The 17,584-nt window shown below is 42.7% G+C and overlaps 1 protein-coding gene across 8 annotated transcripts in view; it reads left to right on the forward strand.

The window, feature by feature from the left end:
- SEL1L3 (SEL1L family member 3) overlaps positions 1–17,584 on the forward strand; it is a 97,494-nt gene that overhangs the window by 78,201 nt on the left and 1,709 nt on the right. For 4 of the 8 annotated variants that reach the window (XM_027103211.1, XM_027103212.1, XM_027103210.1 and 1 more), the window contains 6 exons: positions 2,490–2,580; positions 2,713–2,797; positions 3,913–4,022; positions 8,488–8,615; positions 9,454–9,556; positions 9,639–9,711. In XM_027103211.1, the coding sequence (XP_026959012.1) occupies positions 2,490–2,580; positions 2,713–2,797; positions 3,913–4,022; positions 8,488–8,615; positions 9,454–9,556; positions 9,639–9,711 (590 nt within the window). Of the gene's footprint in view, positions 1–563; positions 1,813–2,489; positions 2,581–2,712; positions 3,244–3,912; positions 4,024–8,487; positions 8,616–9,453; positions 9,557–9,638; positions 9,712–17,584 lie in introns of those variants that run through there. The other 4 variants (XR_003432173.1, XR_003432174.1, XM_027103213.1 and 1 more) reach the window with 4 other exon arrangements.

A 17,584-nucleotide genomic window follows, 5' to 3' on the forward strand; every position in this document is an offset into this window, starting at 1 on the left:
AATTAATATTTTCAGGCAGACTCAGTTGAGACACAAGTAAGAGCAAAGTGCTAGGAGGCTAAGTGCAGATAGGGTTTCTGCAGAAGTGTCATGTCTCCGAAGTCTTAAGGTGAGAAAGTCTGCTCAGTGTTCTGACCCTTGCCTAGAGTTCACACTTAAATATATGAAAACAGATGGTGGTGGTTTTGGAGTCTACGGCCTCTGCTGACGGCTTCTGCAAGATGGAAGACAGAGGTGGATTTCTGTTCAGTGTTTCTGTTGACATCAATATTTTTAGACATCTCTTTGGTGATTTCAGTGCTTCCTCAAAGGAAATACTTGAGAATTCTGTGAGATTTCCTCCCGGCTTATACAATAACTGGTCAGTTGAAGTCTTCCTATAAAATGTGTTCCTCCCTTCTCTCCCCCATCTTCCAAGTAACTTTAGAGGCAAGGTATTGTCTTTATAAAATTTATCCTAGTGACTGTTCTTACAGGAAGTGTCAACCTTGTGTCCTCCACTCCAAAATTCTAACAGTCTGCCCAACCGCTATCTAAGAAAACCTCATTTTATTACATTGCAGTTATATGAACCCCATTTCATCCAGTTATGGCAGCAGAGAGAGCCGACCTGATATCTGACCTTGGGCCGGCAAGTGTACACCATCTCCTTCCCTCATCCATCCAGTGGGGGAAACTGAGGCACTGGGGCAAACCTGAGTGTTTGAGATTATAAGACCTTTGGAACGGGACCTAATTGTAGAATGATGGAGTCTTTCTGCCGAACTTCCCTCAAATTTAGTTCCCCCATTTGGGGTCTGCTCCGAGGTTTCTTGTCACCAAACACGATACTTGCAAGCTATGTAAGAAAATGTCTGGGGGTCTTTTGTGTTGTTGCCGTTGCAGTTGTGGTTCTCTGATGTGACTTGTCCTCGCAGGGGAAGCTGCTTAGCCAGCCTTGTCTCTTTAGCATGAGTCATGCCTAATTGGTCAGCTGCCTTGGGTATCTTGGAGGCCAGGAAACAGCGCACTCAGCAGCCACATGGCCGTGACCTGCAGTAGGTCTGATTGAAGGTCTGCCTGTCCTGATTTGACCCCCCAGTCACCTCCCTCTGTCCCCACGGGATGGCCTGCCAGGAGATGCTTTAGCCTTGTAGAAAAGATGACGTTTGGATCTGCTTACTTATTCCCCCAACCCAACCTCCCCCCGCCCTTTCTTAAACCATCTCCTAGATGGAGCTAACATTAAGAAATAGCGCTTAATATTAGCTACAGAAAATGAAAATAAGCTTTAGAAACAACAATTTATGGTTAAAATGGAGGAAATCAGAGAATTAAAAAGAAAATAAAAACCACTTGCCTTCTCACCACCTAGAGATAAGTACCGTTAGCATTTTGGTAGATTTTTTTTTTCCTGCATATATGTATTCGCGTGTGTGTGTACATGTGTGGATTCAGTTTTATTTTTGTTTTACAAAAATGAAATTGCACTGTTTTTTATCCTGGTTTTTTTTTTGTTTTTTTTTTACACAGTGGAAACTTTGGCATAGACATTTTTCTACATCTTTGAATACTCTTCTTCAACATCATTTTTAAGGGCCTCGTCTGAAAGTGGCTGAGCCATGGGTTAATTGAACTAGTCACTGATTTTCAGATATTTGTTTCTTTTTTTTCCCCCAATTCATAGAAACAGCTCTGCCATGACCTCTGTTGCCCCAGAATCTTTGCACATGTTTCTGATTGTTTCTTAGAATAAACCCTCATGAGGCAGAACTGTTGGGCCAGGTGGTATGTACATTTGTGAGAGTCCTCACCTATATCACATTAATTGGCTTCCCACTAACAGTGGTTGTAGGAATAGGTCCATTTTCCCCCAAGCTCTTGCCGTTATCTGTATTATGAATCAGGGGCCAGTCTCAACAAATGAAAAGTGGTCTCATTGTCTCGCAATTATTCAATTACCAGTGGTGTCGAATATTTACTTTTTTCAGATGTGTTTTTGGCCATTGGTATCAAGCCCCTTGCAAACTGCCTCTCCTTTGCCAAACTTCTAATGTACCACAGAAGCTCAGCTTTAATTAAGCTTGTTCAGAGTCGTAAGCCCCATAAAGCCCTTCGCAAAACAGGACCCAAAAGTGCAGAGCTTTTTCTTAATACCACTTATCTCCTCTAAGCGAGGATGGAAGATGGAAGGATTTCAAGGACCCAAAGCTAATAGACAGCTCCCCAGCCAGCACGCGACGTACCATTCGGCCAGTAGAGGTAGCTGTTGTATCAACTAGCTCCCCAACCTTATCTGTGAGTTCAGCCTTTTAAGAGAGAAAGTAAATCAGTGCATGCAGTATTTTTAACAACAGTATTTATTTAAAAAAAAAAAAAAAAAAACCTCATGATTTTGTGGTTTTAAAAAAACTGCTTATTTTGTGCCCTCTTACGTGTGAATATAAAGCTCTCTGTGAGTATTAGTAAGAGCCACTCTATGAAATTTATTATTAATCATCTATTTTTAGGCACGAAGCTTTGCTGTATTATGTTTTAGCAGCAGAAACTGGAATTGAAGTGTCACAGACAAATTTAGCTCACATCTGTGAGGAGAGGCCAGTAAGTAAATGTATTCTCCTCAGACTAGAAGCTCTAAGGTTAAGGATAATGAATTGGGTTTTATGGAGGCAAAATTAATCACTTGGCAGAAATATTAATGAGTTAACTTTTTCTCCCCCTTCATCCCCTTAGGACCTGGCCAAGAGGTACTTGGATGTTAATTGTGTTTGGAGATACTATAATTTCTCTGTTTTTCAAATCGATGCTCCTTCATTTGGTATGTATAGAGAAATGGGTGCTAACTTGAAGCATTGGAGGCTTTTAATCTTTAGTAACAGGGAACATCTAACAGCTTTGTGTGGTGTAATATTTCTAAACAATTAAGAAACAGAGTGAAAAATCTCGGCTATTAAGATCTTCCCTAAACTCTGCTCTCAATCTCAAGCAATACATTTCTCTTCATCCATTGTCTATCGAATGCTTGGACCCATCATTTCTAAGGAAATCAGCGAGAATTCAAAAGAAAAAGCTATTCGGGAGAGATTCTCTGCGCCAGCCTTTTGCCTTTTTGCCCTCAGATGGATTCCCTGTCTTCCTGGCTCTGCCCTGTGTGATAGAGGGCTGACCTTCAGTAACTACAGTTCCCAGACTCCTTTGCCCAGTGACATCTGATTATTTTCAGCCAATGGGAGGCGCTGGCAGGAGATTGCAGGGTGGGAGGAGGTGAGAAGCCCAAGTATTTCTCCCCTTCTCTCTGCTTTGGGCTGTGTCTCTGGCAATGGTTGCATTTCCATGGTTCCAACTCCTGCCTGGCCGTCCATCCTCTGTGGTCTCAGCTGGCCCCCAGGCCTAGGAAGGTAGTGGCTTCCTGCATTGCTAATCTCTGGGTTGCCTACTGTTCCGCATTTGCCCTTTCAACTCTTCCAACACCCTGGTAACCAGTTCCCAGTGTTAAAATCCCTTTTTTGAACTACCTGAAGAAGATTCTATGCTGATTGGACGTTGAGTGATACATACACTCAAACAAAACTTTTTCCTCAGAGGAAAGATAACATATATGGCTTAAACAGAGTCAAGAAATACACATCAGTCATCAAACCCAGGCAGCAAAATCTCGGTGCCCCAAACAACCTTGGCTGTTGGGGCTGTGATGTTGCAGACTATGATTCTCACAAACAGACCCATTTAGGAGAGCTACCCAGCGAAGCAAGAAAATGTGTCTAGAAATGGGAGTGCTCAGTGCAATAATCTTTTTTTCCCTCCCCACGTCAAGGAAGCCTAAAGATGTACCTGTATCCAGATTCTGGTGGGAAAAACTTGCAGTCATGCAAATGGGCCAATCATTTAAAAGGTCGATCTGAAATAAAACTACTTGTCCTTTTTGTCCTGCAGCGTATTTGAAAATGGGAGACCTTTACTACTATGGTCACCAAAACCAATCACAAGACCTTGAGTTGTCTGTGCAGATGTATGCCCAAGCAGCGCTGGATGGAGACTCACAGGTAAACGGCAACAGAAATGAGCCCCTGATGACGCTTCCTTGTGAGGTTGCAAAGTCACTTCTCATCCGTGTTCACGAGCCCCTCACAAAACCTCTGAGAACACTAGCCAGAATGGCGAACCTTTATTGAGCACTTACTATGTTTCCCCTGCCATTCTCACAGCAACCTCGTGGGAGTGGGGATAATTAGACCTATTTTATAGTAAAGAACATCAAGATTGTGACAAGGTGATAAGTTGCTCAAGGCCAGACAAGCAGGTAGTAGGTGAAGCAGTCAGAGCCTAAACCCAGGTCTCCTGGCTCCAAACCCAGGAGTCTTTCTACCAGATTCCATCAAACTAGCTCACCAGGTAGGAAGGAACTCAAGAAATTGGAAGTGGTCAAAATGGGAAGTAGTTTGCTTGCATAGCTGAGCCAATAGTTTAGTGATAGGACTTTGCTCTCAGTGACCTTTTTTTTTTTGGGTGGGGGAGACTTCTTATTTTGGAATATTTGTAGAGTTATAGAAAAGTTGCATAGCCACAGTATCATTATCAAACTGAGAAATCAGTGTTGGCTCAGTACCATTAACTACATTTCAGACTTTATTTGTATTTCACTAGTTTTTCCACTAACATTATTTTTCTGTTCCAGGATCCCACATTGCATTTAGTTGTCATATTTCTTGAGTCCTCTTCAATCTGGGACGGTTTCTGTCTTTGCTCGTCTTTCATGACGTTGATACCTTTGAAGAATACTGGTCAGATATTTTGTAGAATGTCCCTCGGTTTGGGCCTGTCTTCTGTTTTCTCATGAATAGACTGAGATTATGCATTTGGGGCAAGGATAGCCCAGATGTTATATGTCCTTCTCAGCGTATCATATGTGGTGTACATAGTGTCACTATGTCTTATTATTGGTGAGGCTGATCTCAATCACTCGGTGAAGGTGGTTTCTACTAGGTTTCTCCCATGTAAAGTTAGTATTTTTCTCTTTCTAATTTGTAGATATCTTGGGGAGATAATTGGCAATGATGCAAATATTTGATTTCTCCTCCAACTTCTGCCCACTGATTTCAGTATCCTTCAGTAAATCTTGCCTGCAACAACTAACTGTAGTGTGCCAATGATGATTTTCTGTTTCTCTCCTTCCTTCTACATTTGCTAATTGGACTTCTCTTGTGAGGATGTCAGGGCTGTTTCGTGACAGAAGCTGGAATAGCTGTTACCCTCTTATGCCACAGATTTCTTGTGTGATTTGTGATGTGATCACAAAGCAAAAGTTGGAAACTCATCCCTATCTTAGTCTTTTTTTTTAAAGGAGGTACTACTTTGCTTTTACCCCACATCTTTGTGCCTTCACAGCTATTTGTATATGGCAAGCCACTCAATCACTGACTCTGTTTTCTCATTTGTGAACTGGGGATAATAATAACATCCACCTCATAGGTTACAAGGATTAAATGAGATGTTGGACGTAAAGCACCAAGCCCAGCACTGAGTATGCTTAGTGGATATGATCTATCCTTTTATTATTTCTTCTGGAATGAAATAGGAGTTGGTACTAAAAGGATTTGCTGGTGAGCCAAACTCCCCTAGATGATTTATGTTGTTACTCAAAATTAGGCCTGGACCTAATTTTTTTTTTTTCAGTTCTGATTTTTAATTTTTTCACAAGATGATGTTATAAAAACGTTAAAGAATAATTTTTTTAAAATAAACTTTTTTATTTATTTATTTTTGACTGTGTTGGGTCTTTGTTGCTGCGCACGAGCTTTCTCTAACTGAGGCGAGCGGGGGCTACTCTTCGTTGTGGTGTGTGGGCTTCTCATTGTGGTGGCTTCTCTTGTTGCGGAGCACGGGCTCTAGGCGTGCGGGCTTCAATAGTTGCAGCACACGGGCTCAGTAGCTGTGGCTCGCGGGCTCTAGAGCACAGGCTCAGTAGTTGTGACGCACAGGCTTAGTTGCTCCGCGGCATGTGGGATCTTCCCGGACCAGGGCTCGAACCCATGTCCCCTGCATTGGCAGGCAGATTCTTAACCACTGCGCCACCAGGGAAGCCCAAGAATAGTTTTTAAAGAGAAAACAAGTCAAAGAATGCACCCACAGTTCCATGTCAGGGGCTTTCTTCCTTTGGATTTTCTTTCTTTTTTTTTAATTCCTTCAGTCTTCATGTCCCTTTCTAGTCCCAGCCACAGGCTAGTGGGTCTCGTTAATGGTAACTAGAGCACACGGGCCACTTGAAAAATCTGCTTCTTCTCACGTATTGTAGGAATGGGTGCATTCTATTGCATGGTCTCTGTAATTATTACTCTTAACTGCTGCCCCATATCCTGCTGAGCTGATAGACTGTCATTTATTAAGTTTTATCTTTTAATGGACATTTATTGTCTTGTTTGCTAATTTATTGATTGATTTGACACATGTTTATGTAGTCCTGCCCTGTCTTAGACACTGCTTAGTGGTGGGGACACAAGATTAAAAGATAGACAATATTTTTGCCTTCATGGGATTTATAGTCCGTTAAGGAAGACGTGAAGGTCATTTCCTATTGTGTTGCAATTATAGCAAGTGCTACCATGAACATTCTCATATTTCCATCTTTTACCTCCGTTTGAATAATCTCTTTATAATCTGAGGGATGGCGTTGCTAAGTCAAACAGTCTAAATGGTTTCATGGTTACATAATAATAGTATATCGCCGATTTACTTTCTGAAACTGTTTCCCAATTAATGTATCACCAAGCAGTGCTTAGTATAAAAGGATCACTGAAATCTTGTCAGCACTGGATGTTTTCGTGACTTAATTTGGTAATTGAATGATTATAAGTTGATCCTTCCTTATTGTTTCAAATTGTATGTATTTGACTACTACTGGGGATGGACACTTTTACATATACTCATCTATGATAATTTACCCTTTATATTTTCTTACGTGAATTCTCTATTCTTACTCTTTGTCTGCTTATCTATTGGAGTTTTGATATTTTTTAATTTAAATTGTAATTAGTTCTTTATACATTTGCCCAGTAGATAATGAACCTTAAGCTATTACAATGCATACAAATATCCCCCTAGTCCATTTTCCAATTTATTTTAATCTTGTTATTTTTCCATTGTTCAGAGACTTTAAAATTTTATAAAGTCATTTTCTTCTTTTCTTCTAATACCTCGAGTTTTAAGAGAGCCTTTCTTTCAAAAAGTGGAGAAACGGTCTATTTTCTGCTTGTGTGTGTGTGAAATTTTAAGACACCTAATACTTGTATCTATTTAGAGGTTATTTAGCAGCAAGGTGGAACTTAAGATTTGAGGCTCTGAATCCCGTCTGCTTACATTTGAATCCCCTTTCCAACTGTATGACCTAGGGCAAATTCCTTAACTTCTCTGTGCCTCAGCTTCCTAGTAATAATAGTATAGAGGATAACAGAATCTATCTCAATGTGTTGTTGTGAGGATTAAGTGAATATATATATAAAACAGAACAACGCCTCATATATAGCATCACTCAGAAAATGCCAGCTGCTGTTATTTTTATCATGATCATCACATAGCCTGCTTGTGAGACTCCTGCAATTTTACAACCTGGGGGATGGTGATTTTTACTTAGAATCAACTAAATGAAAGGAAAGGGAGGATATAAGTCATTAAAGCGTGACTATGAATTCTTTGAAGGGCAACAATTCAGTGGAATTTGTAAAGCCGTAATAATAAGTGACACATCATGTTTTGTTTATTTCTTGGTCTGGCCACGTGCTCAGCTCATGATGGACAATGCATCTCCTCCAGGTCCTATAATGGTGTCCATCCTCTATGAAGTACTTCAACCATCAGGCTCTTAACTGTGTTATTTTACTGGACCTGCACAGCCCAGTAAGGCAGGTCCTACCTCTGTGGGTCAAGAACAAGATATATAATGAGAGGGAGGTGGGGAAGCGTACCAGAGTGGAGGGTCTGTACCAAGAGGAATCAGGTGAGGAGGTTTTCCTCGCTGCCCTAGGAAAGATCGGACAAACACTTGCATGTTACTGTGCGCATCAGAGGTCCTCTCCTCTTAGAATGTCAGCCCCGAGGACACACATAGCCACATTTGTTAGAATTCTGACATACCGATGGTGACCCAGGGTATAGTCTGTAAGTGACGGACACTGCCTTTGAGTAGATATTCTGGGTTTGTTGATGATACAAGGGCACGTTTTCCAGCGAGTTCTGTTTTGAGAGAATGAACAGGAAAGGACAGATTCCCCCGGTGGCTGGCTTCTGAGCAGATGGGACACAGCGTCCTCTGAAAGCCTCCTGGTTCTTCTGCAAATAAGTTCCTCAGATGCATATATTTAGGGAAACAATTCATCAGTGAAGATGACAAAACCATCTGGCTCTAGGGACTGAAAAAAAAAAATCTAGAGGTTGTAAAAGTTTACATTCTGATGAAGTGTCCGTCTAGGCTTTATTATAAGGAGTGAATGAGTTTGGTTTGTGGCTTCTTTTCAGGGATTTTTTAACCTGGCCCTGCTAATTGAGGAAGGTGCTATAATCCCACATCATATTTTGGATTTCTTGGAAATTGACCCGACTATCCATTCTAATAACATCTCCATCCTCCAAGAACTGTACGAAAGGTGAGTTCAGAGCCTCTTTAATACTGTAGCAGCTGGAGGAACACAAGTGGGTGGTGTTTGCTTCTTGCTTAAAGTTAGCCTTGGTCTTATTTTCTTCTTCTTCTTCTTATTTTTCCCCGATACGCGGGCCTCTCACTGTTGTGGCCTCTCCCGTTGCGGAGCACAGGCTCCGGACGCGCAGGCTTAGCGACCATGGCTCACGGGCCCAGCCGCTCCGTGGCACGTGGGATCCTCCCGGACCGGGGCACGAACCCGTGTCCCCTGCATCGGCAGGCGGACTCTCAACCACTGCGCCACCAGGGAAGCTCCTTGGTCTTATTTTCTAATGTCAGTGGTTATAAAGGGCTCAGGATTTGTTCTGATTAGAGAACACTCAGCTGGACCCAAACTTAATTCCCTTTTCTAGTATCTGAGGATTAAGATATAGAATGTGCTTGATTTGAAGTTAAAATGCTGACTAAGTTTTTCCACGAGAGTGGAAAAAAGAAAGTGTCCAATAAGATGATGCTTTTCTGCAAGATAGGGAGGCATCCCAGTGTCTGGACTTTGGACACAGACACTCACATAAAAGTGTTCCTTGGCAGCTCCTGTGCTACAAGGGCCTCCTGGACCTGTCTTTTTATGAAGGACAAGACTGACCTTTTTCTGAGATTTTTGTCAGGATCCTAGAATTTCAGCACAGGCTCACACCCCTCAGAACTGGTTTTATTTCTTTTTTTCTCTCATTTTACATGTGCTCATTTGACCCAAAGCAGAAGGATGTGGGTTTGAGGATCTGCAAATATTGGTCGTAAGTAACGCTACCAACGTTTGGCAACACTGTGCTTTTTGTCTGCAGGTGCTGGAGCCACAGCAGCGAGGAGTCCTTCAGCCCCTGCTCCCTGGCCTGGCTTTACCTTAACCTCCGGCTTATCTGGGGTGCCACCCTGCACTCTGCCCTGGTAGGAACTGTCTCCCCTCAGCCCTGTCCTCATGGTCCCCACCCTTTGTCAGTCATCTGACATGTGCTTTGGATGTTTGCAGATCTACTTTCTGGGAACCTTCCTGCTGTCTGCATTGATCGCCTGGACCGTGCAGTATTGCCAGTCTGTCTCAGGTAAAGATTTATAAAAAGCCAGGGCAATATAAAAAATGTAGGAGGGACTTCCCTGGTGACGTAGTGGTTAAGAATCCTCCTGCCAATGCAGGGGATACGGGTTCGAGCCCTGGTCCGGGAAGATCCTACATGCTGCGGAGCAACTAAGCCTGTGCACCACAACTACTGAGCCCGCATGCTGCAACTGCTGAAGCCCATGCGCCTAGAGCCCGTGCTCTGTAGCAAGAGAAGCCACCGCAATGAGAAGCCCACACACCGCAAAAAAGAGTAGCCCCTGCTCTTCATAACTACAGAAAGCCCGCACGCAGCAACGAACACCCAATGCAGCCAAAACTAAATAAATTAATTAACTAATTCTAAAAAATCTTAAAAAAAAATATATAGGGATTCTTTTTCCTTACTAGAAAAATGACACTCTCCCTCCTTAGCCATTCTGCTTCCTTTCGTTAGGAGGATCGTTCACATGTGGTTACCCCTAGGGCTGTCTCGTAATCTCTGGCTGATGGAAGGCTCCAATTATTGTTACATTTTTCAAAGTAAGCAAGGATTTTTTAAAATAAGGTGCTTAAGAAATTGAACAAAAATGTCTTCTCCAATTCAAAGTACACCTGCTATCAAAACGATACCTTGTGTGTCTTAAAACCCAGTTCTGAGGCCCCCTCTAGCACGAAGTCTTCCTGTTTATCCCAGTCGAGGAATCAAATGTGTAAGATAATAAACAAGTACTTGTGATGAGTAAAAATACCCAGCCACTGAGATTCAGAGGGAGGGGCCGAGGGGGACAGTAGAGCCAGCAGTTAGTCTAGTGTGGATTCTACTAGTCACTATTTCTTTTCTGAGCTAGTGTAGGGCAGTAGTTAAGGAGATAGGCACCCCAGTCCTTTCTAGCGAGGTTTAGAGTCCAGGCTTAGCTCTTCATTAGCTGTGTGACTTATGGCCAGTTATTTCACTTTCCTGATCCCCCAATTTCTCATCAATAAAATGAAGTTATAATAGTAGCTACTTCTCAGGGTTGTTAGGAGAGTTCAGTGAAAAAAATACACATGACACCAAAATGTTAGCTGTTGTATTTATTTGGCATATAAAACCCTCTCAATAATGTTAACTGTCATGTTTATCTTCCCTATGAGATCATAAGCTGAGTCAGAGGAAGGCCTTGGTCCCATCATTTATGATCTCACACTTAGTAGGTACTGAAATTTGCAAACATCTCTCAGGGGAGAATTCCAATTCCCAACCATCTTGGAAGCTACAGAAGGACAGAATCACTCACAAAGACCAACAGGGACATTTACAAATGGATACATTAGGGATGGACATGGCATTTGAGCATCGGCACAGCCATTATTTGTGTAGCAGATAATGAAAAGCAAAAGAAGTGCATTTCAGCACAGATTTGATGGTGAGACAGAAGCCACTGTTCGGAGAGGCTAATATGGAGTCATTTTCCCCCATTTATCTGAGGAGGTTAACAAGGAACCACCAAAAGCCCTTCCAGGGCTTCCCTGGTGGCGCAGTGGTTGAGAGTCCACCTGCCGATGCAGGGGACACGGGTTCGTGCCCTGGTCTGGGAAGATCCTACTTGCCGCCGAGCGGCTGGGCCCGTAAGCCATGGCCGCTGGGCCTGCGCATCCGGAGCCTGTGCTCCGCAATGGGAGAGGCCACAACAGTGAGAGGCCCCCGTACCGCAAAATAAATAAATGAAATTTAAAAAGCCCTTGCAGGTTTGATGCCCTGTAGCACGCCAGCTGGTAAGTTTTCCTCATGCAAATTCTGTCCCATCCCTAAATTTGTTCCCAGGTATAGCGCATTTATTTTGCATCTTGTCAGTGTTTTCCGTTTCAAATTATCTTTGTCTTTTTTACTCTGTAGAAATATTGTTATGATTATTACAAATGCAATTCCGTTAGAGGAGCTGAAAATTGTCTTTCTCATTTTATGCCAGCTGGTAGCCATGAAAATTCATGGGCTGGTGGAATGGCTTTTATCAGAAGTCGTCGTTTTTTCCTTTTTCCATAGCTTCGTTATCAGTCCTTCCACATTCCCATCTCCCTGTCCCTCCTGCCTTTTGATATACTTTCCCCTTCCTGTGTATCCTTTGCTCTTTCACTCATTTGTTTTTCATTTTTTTCAAACTCTTTCACTTGCTTCTTCCTGTACATACCTCTTCCCTTCGGTGAGCATTGGAGAAGTCTGGATAGGATCTTAAAAATAATTTAATTCTATGCCCTTCATCTTACAGATGAAGAAATGGGGCTAAAGGAATGCCGTGGTCTGCCCAAAATCACAAAATAGAGTCCATGAAAGGATGTAGGGCAGCAGACTTCTGAACTTTTTCACACTTATAATACTCTAAAACAGTGGCTACCATCTGCCTCTGACCCACTGTCCCCTTACATAAGATGTATTTTTTAACACATTTTTTTGGTACCTTGAAATGAATGACAAGTAATCTGCCTACACACTTAGTTTTAAAAATAATGCCCTAAACAGCAATATAAAGGAGAAATAAAAAGAAAGTAATTATAATAAAATAATATGTATTTCAATATGTAAATTCTAGCCCCGCACTTCTTAATTTCAGTGTGCACAGGAATCACACGGGGATCTGGTTAAATGCAGATTCTAAGTCAGTCGGTCTGTGGGTGGCCTCTGAGATCCTGCGTTTCTCACAAGGTTTCAGGTTACATTCACGATGCTGTTCCACACACTTAGAGTCGTAAGGGCATAGAAGTTAAAAAAAAAGTCTCCACATATTTACAAAATGTGCCCCTACAGTGGTACATACCAGCCCTGTTAGGACTAGTGTTGAATTAAAATATGTAGTAAATTATTTTCCTATTTTTAAAGTCCTCCATATAAGTGCAAACTTGTCAATGACTTTGAAGTAAGAGGGTACTCCATCAGTGACTGGACAATGGGGCAAGGGGGATGGAAGCATAGAAAAGCAGCAGAGAAGCACTGCAGGGGTCTCTCAGCGGGCAGAATTTCTATCGCGGGCGTCTCTCCGAGGAGCTGGTGCCCGAGGTCCATGAGCCACCCCGTGGGAAGGTGACGGATGTAGTAGATGTTGGTGGTAACCCTGGCCGTGGTTAAGCCGGCACAGGAATGCAGCCTAGAGCGGAGACTGCCAGAGCGGAGAGGGACAGGATTTGAGAGTTAAGAGCCTCCCTTAAGGTGCTGGGTAGGAGGAGTGGGCTCTAAGTTAGGGATCTCTGTCATTTTGTGATTTGCACTTTTTCCAGTCAGTTGTTTCTAAAAACTAATGATTTATGGCCAAACCTTTAAATTGAGCTGTCCATCCATTTTGCGTTCAGCTCCAACTACCTTCATTTTCCTCCTGAGTTTATACGCTTTGTGATATATAATCAACACGTCACCACACTTGCCACAGTAAACTGTCCTGTGTTCAGAAGGCTAGCGGTGTGGGACAGTAGCTAATAGCACAGAGCGCTAAGATGCTGGCCTGTCACTAGCTGTGTGACCTTGGGCAAGGGAGGGACCTTCTCTGTGCCTTAGTTTCCTGTTCTCTAAAACAGCAGAATTAGTAGTACACCTGTGTCGTATTGTAGTTGAGAGAACCCAATGAGGGAACACTGAGTAAAGTATTTAGAACTCAAGAAATGTTAGCCCAGTAGCTCCTAAGGAGTAATGCCCTCTAGGGCATTTTACTTGCAATTAAAGTACGCTGACACCAGGTAGCGCCTACACTTAAAGAGCTTGGTTTACCTCAGTAAGTAGCAGACACCACTACCAGAGACTAGCATGCTTTTCTATGCTATTAGACTCTTTCTAAAACATAAAGCTCTTTTTTAAAAAACAGCTAAACAAAAATACTGACTAGTCTAGCTAGCGTACCAAAACAAGTCCACAAAAAGTATTACGTATGCAAAAAAATCTCTTTTATTTCCTTTGAGGGAACTTGATTTTGATTCCTAGCTTGCATACTACCAGGCAGCTCAGTCTTTCTTGAAGCTGATGCCTCCCAGGGACGTGCAAAGGTCCCTGGGTTTTTGGTAGCACTAACTACTCAGATGGTCACCAGTCTGATAGCAGAATACACATTGCCCTGGGCCTACGCCATCCTTCCAGGTCCGTTGGCTTCGCAGCTTCTGGGTCACCTACAAGTCCCATTGTCTTTGCCAAAGCTGAGCACCTTAGCCTTTTTTTTTCTGCCAGGTCTTCCTTTCTCAGGTCGCTGAAGGGCAAGGTGAGGGCTCTGCTGGGGTACACCCACAGCCAGACTTAGCCACTTTCCCACACTCCAGAAACCTCCTTTCCCTGCCTCATTTCATCTCTAAAGCACTTTCCCTCTCCCCCTCCCTGTCAAGGATGCCAAGCATAATTGCTTTAATTGACCCAGGCTTTGGGAAAAACAAAAAATCCCAAAGTAAAGTACGTCTAGAACCATATCTCCCCTGAGACTGAAAAGACATGGAGCGTGGCTGGCTGCCTGGCGGAAGGTAAAGGGAAGAATAGAGGGAGAAAATGTAAAAGACCGCTTCAGAGAGAGTCCTGCCTTCCTCGTGTTATTGTAAACTTTGTGTCTAAATAGAATACACAGTATAGAGCAAGATCTGCAGAACTACCAGCTCTGGGCATGACGTGCTCACCTTTTAAACCAATGTCAGCCTATTCAAAACATTCATAATTTAAGCCAACTCATCCTTTTTGCCTAAGTGGTTAGCCAAGTGGTCTTTTAAAAAGAGTAAGATGATATGAACAAGATCAATTAAACCTTTTCCTACTCTTTTCCTGTCCTCTACATTTCCAGTTAATGAGGTACTAAAATTACAGTAAAATGTCACAAAGTGGTACTCATGCAAAAAGCAGCAGCCTTAAAGTCAGAGTGATTTAATGGTGAGATGTTTCTTTTCTCCTATCTCATTACCCTTGCTGCCCTCCCAGTATCTTTACTCATAAGAAATGTTTAAATGACATGGATCTTACACGTGGACTGGTCCCTGCTGGATCCAGAGGCCCAAATGAAGTAGATTAGATCTTATTCATAGTATATGATTTCCAGAGCTTCCCTCCCTCACCTCCTTCCCCCCCCCCCCCCACCGCTTCATCTTTGTAAATAGTCCATTATCTCTGGATTCACCCAATATATTCTCTCCTATTCGTCTTTCTTTTATGCTCCCATCTGGTCAACTGGCAAGCAGATATTTCTCCTGCAGTGGTCCACAACAGAGGTTGGCCAATTTTTTTCCATAAAGGGCCAGATAATAGACATTTGGGGCTTTGAGGGCCATCTCTGTCACAACTACTCAACTTTCATTAGAGTGCAAAAGCAGCCATTGACAATACAGGAAAACAAATGATATGGCTGGTCTCCAATAAAACGTTATCGTGGACATGAAGATTTGAATCTCACGTGTTTCTCACATGTCACAAAATAGTACTCTTCTCTTGATTTTTAGTCAACCATTTCAAAATGCAAAAACCATGCTTAGATTGCAAGCCATACAGAAACAGGCAGCGAGCCACCTGAGGCCCGTGGGCTGCAGTCTGCCAGCTCAGGGCCGGCTCTTTATCATTCTCACTAATGTACAGAAAATGGTCCCTCAAGCAGCAAATAATCCAAAACTCGCTTCTGACTCAGGAATGGACTCTGTAATTTTTGAAGCAGCACACTGATTTTCCTCATTACCTTGATTCTAATCCAGTAATCAAATTAGGACAGATTCCAGGTGATCAGAGACAAAGAGGCCACTTTAAAATTATGACGGGCTGTTGGGGGGTTTTCCAGTGATTGCAAACTGCTGCTGGAAATGGGAGAGTTCTCACGTGGATAATAACAAACTTACTGCCGAAACATCGAGCATTTTTGTTATGCTCTGACAAGAAGATTTCAGTGGTGGAGATGCTAATTATGCATTCCTTCTACATTTACACAGTGGCACTTTTTTTGTTTTAATCAGAAAACCGATTGCTGATTTATCTTGTTACCATGGTGATTTAAACAGTTCCCTGAGCTTGAAAAGGAAAAATACGTGCCTTAGTACTTCATTAACTTCCTCAGAGAATCATCAGAAAGATAACTGTTAGGACCCAAGAAGTCTTGGACACCATTTAATCCAAGCCCCTCAATTCACAGATGAGGAAACCAAAGCCTGTGAGATTCAAGCGTTTTAGGACTGAAATGTCTGCCATTCTGTATCTACCCCTAAGTCACCTATTAGTGGTAGATAAATGAGACTTGCCCAGAACGGGTCTCCTGACTCCAGCAAATGGTCTTTGTGCTGCATCACTGGGTCTCATGGTCCCTGCCGCGGTTAGATCACCTGCCAGAGTGATGGCTTTGACCTAGAAGCGTCACATCATTATGCAACACCTGGGCCCCCTCCGCACCGCCACCACTATTCTGTTCTTTCAGAACAGTCTCTGGATTCACAAGGTTTTCTGTAGCTATTGGAAGGGGTTCCTTGGAGAATTACTTTACATATTCAAAAAGGTCAGAGGCTTTGGAGCCCGTTCCGGAATTTCCTAGTATAGCCTCTTGCAGGTGGAAATCTTGAAGAGCTTATCTAGAAGTCAGATGGTCAACAAGTGATGGCATCTTCTATAGGTCGATACATTTCAGGATGGACATTTGGGAACCTTTAAGAATAGTCCCACCTACTGAAAATGGTATGAGACTCAAGGACTGCTGAGCTTAAGAGCACTGCTTAAAGGCAATTGTTCGCACAAACCATGGCCACTGTGCTAGCTGTATGTCACACACCCCTGCAGGCTGGTACCGCCGCTTTGCAGATAGAGAAACTGAAGCTCAGAGAGGTTAAGTAACTTGCTCAATATCACTCAGCTGGTAACTGTAAGGACCATGTGACTCTGGGCTTTCTGGCTTCAAAGTTTTGGCTATTTTCATAGGCTACTGGGGTCTAAAACTGGACTATAAAGCATCCCAGAAACAAACACCCCAACTTTTTCATCAGTCCTGCAAGCGAGGCCCCAGAAATTGATAAATCAGCACATTTCCATGGTAAACCAGGTCACTAGTAGTAAGAGCTAACATCTGTTGAGTACCTAGGCAAGCCAGACACTGTTCTAAAAACCCTATATACGTTAACTCATCTAATCCTTATAAGAGCAAAATAAGGTACAGATATTCTTATTTTCTCCATTTGTTAGAGGCAGAAGGAGAGTAGGTAACTTGTCCAAGGTCACATAACTGATAAAGGGCAGAGCAGCCGGGTCCCAGAGCCCACAGTCTTATGGACAGGATACTTCACAGCCTTAGTACATAAAGCAGGTGTGTGGGCCTCAGCACTAGTGATATTTGGAGCTGGGTCATTCTTCGTTCAGGAGGGGGGCTGGCCCAGGCATTTTAGGACGCTTAGCAACACCCCTGGCTTCTACCCACTAAATGCCAGCAGCACCCCATCCTCCAGCTGTGACAACAAAAATGTCCACCGACATTGCCAACTGTCCCCGGGAGTCGAAATTACCCCCACTTGAAAGCTATTGCCATAAAGTATAAAACTTTGTAAGCTTCCCTAACCTTTATTGTGGTTCAGCCTCCTTACTGAAGGTAGGTTGAAAAACAATTAAACCTAGTAATTATGTTTTCCAAAATGTATACACATTTACTTAAAGAATTCAATTTAAATCAAATTTGGCATATCATCCAAATGGAATCAGAATGTGAATAAAACCAACACTCTTTCTGATTGATTGGTGTAATCCAGAGCTTGCATTGCATCAATACTAGGTGAAAAAAAGAGATATGACCATAGGAAACATAGACCAAGGAGTTCCTTCTTTCCTTCCTTCCTCCCTCCCTCCCTCCCTCCTTCCCTCCCTTCCTCTCCCCCCCTTTCTTTTATTCAAATGGAATCAGAATGTGAATAAAACCAACACTCTTTCTGAT

The sequence above is a fragment of the Aethalodelphis obliquidens genome, unplaced genomic scaffold, assembly GCF_003676395.1.
Source record: "Aethalodelphis obliquidens isolate GAN/ISIS:26980383/991018 unplaced genomic scaffold, ASM367639v1 scaffold6, whole genome shotgun sequence".
Taxonomy (NCBI): Eukaryota; Metazoa; Chordata; class Mammalia; order Artiodactyla; family Delphinidae; genus Aethalodelphis; species Aethalodelphis obliquidens.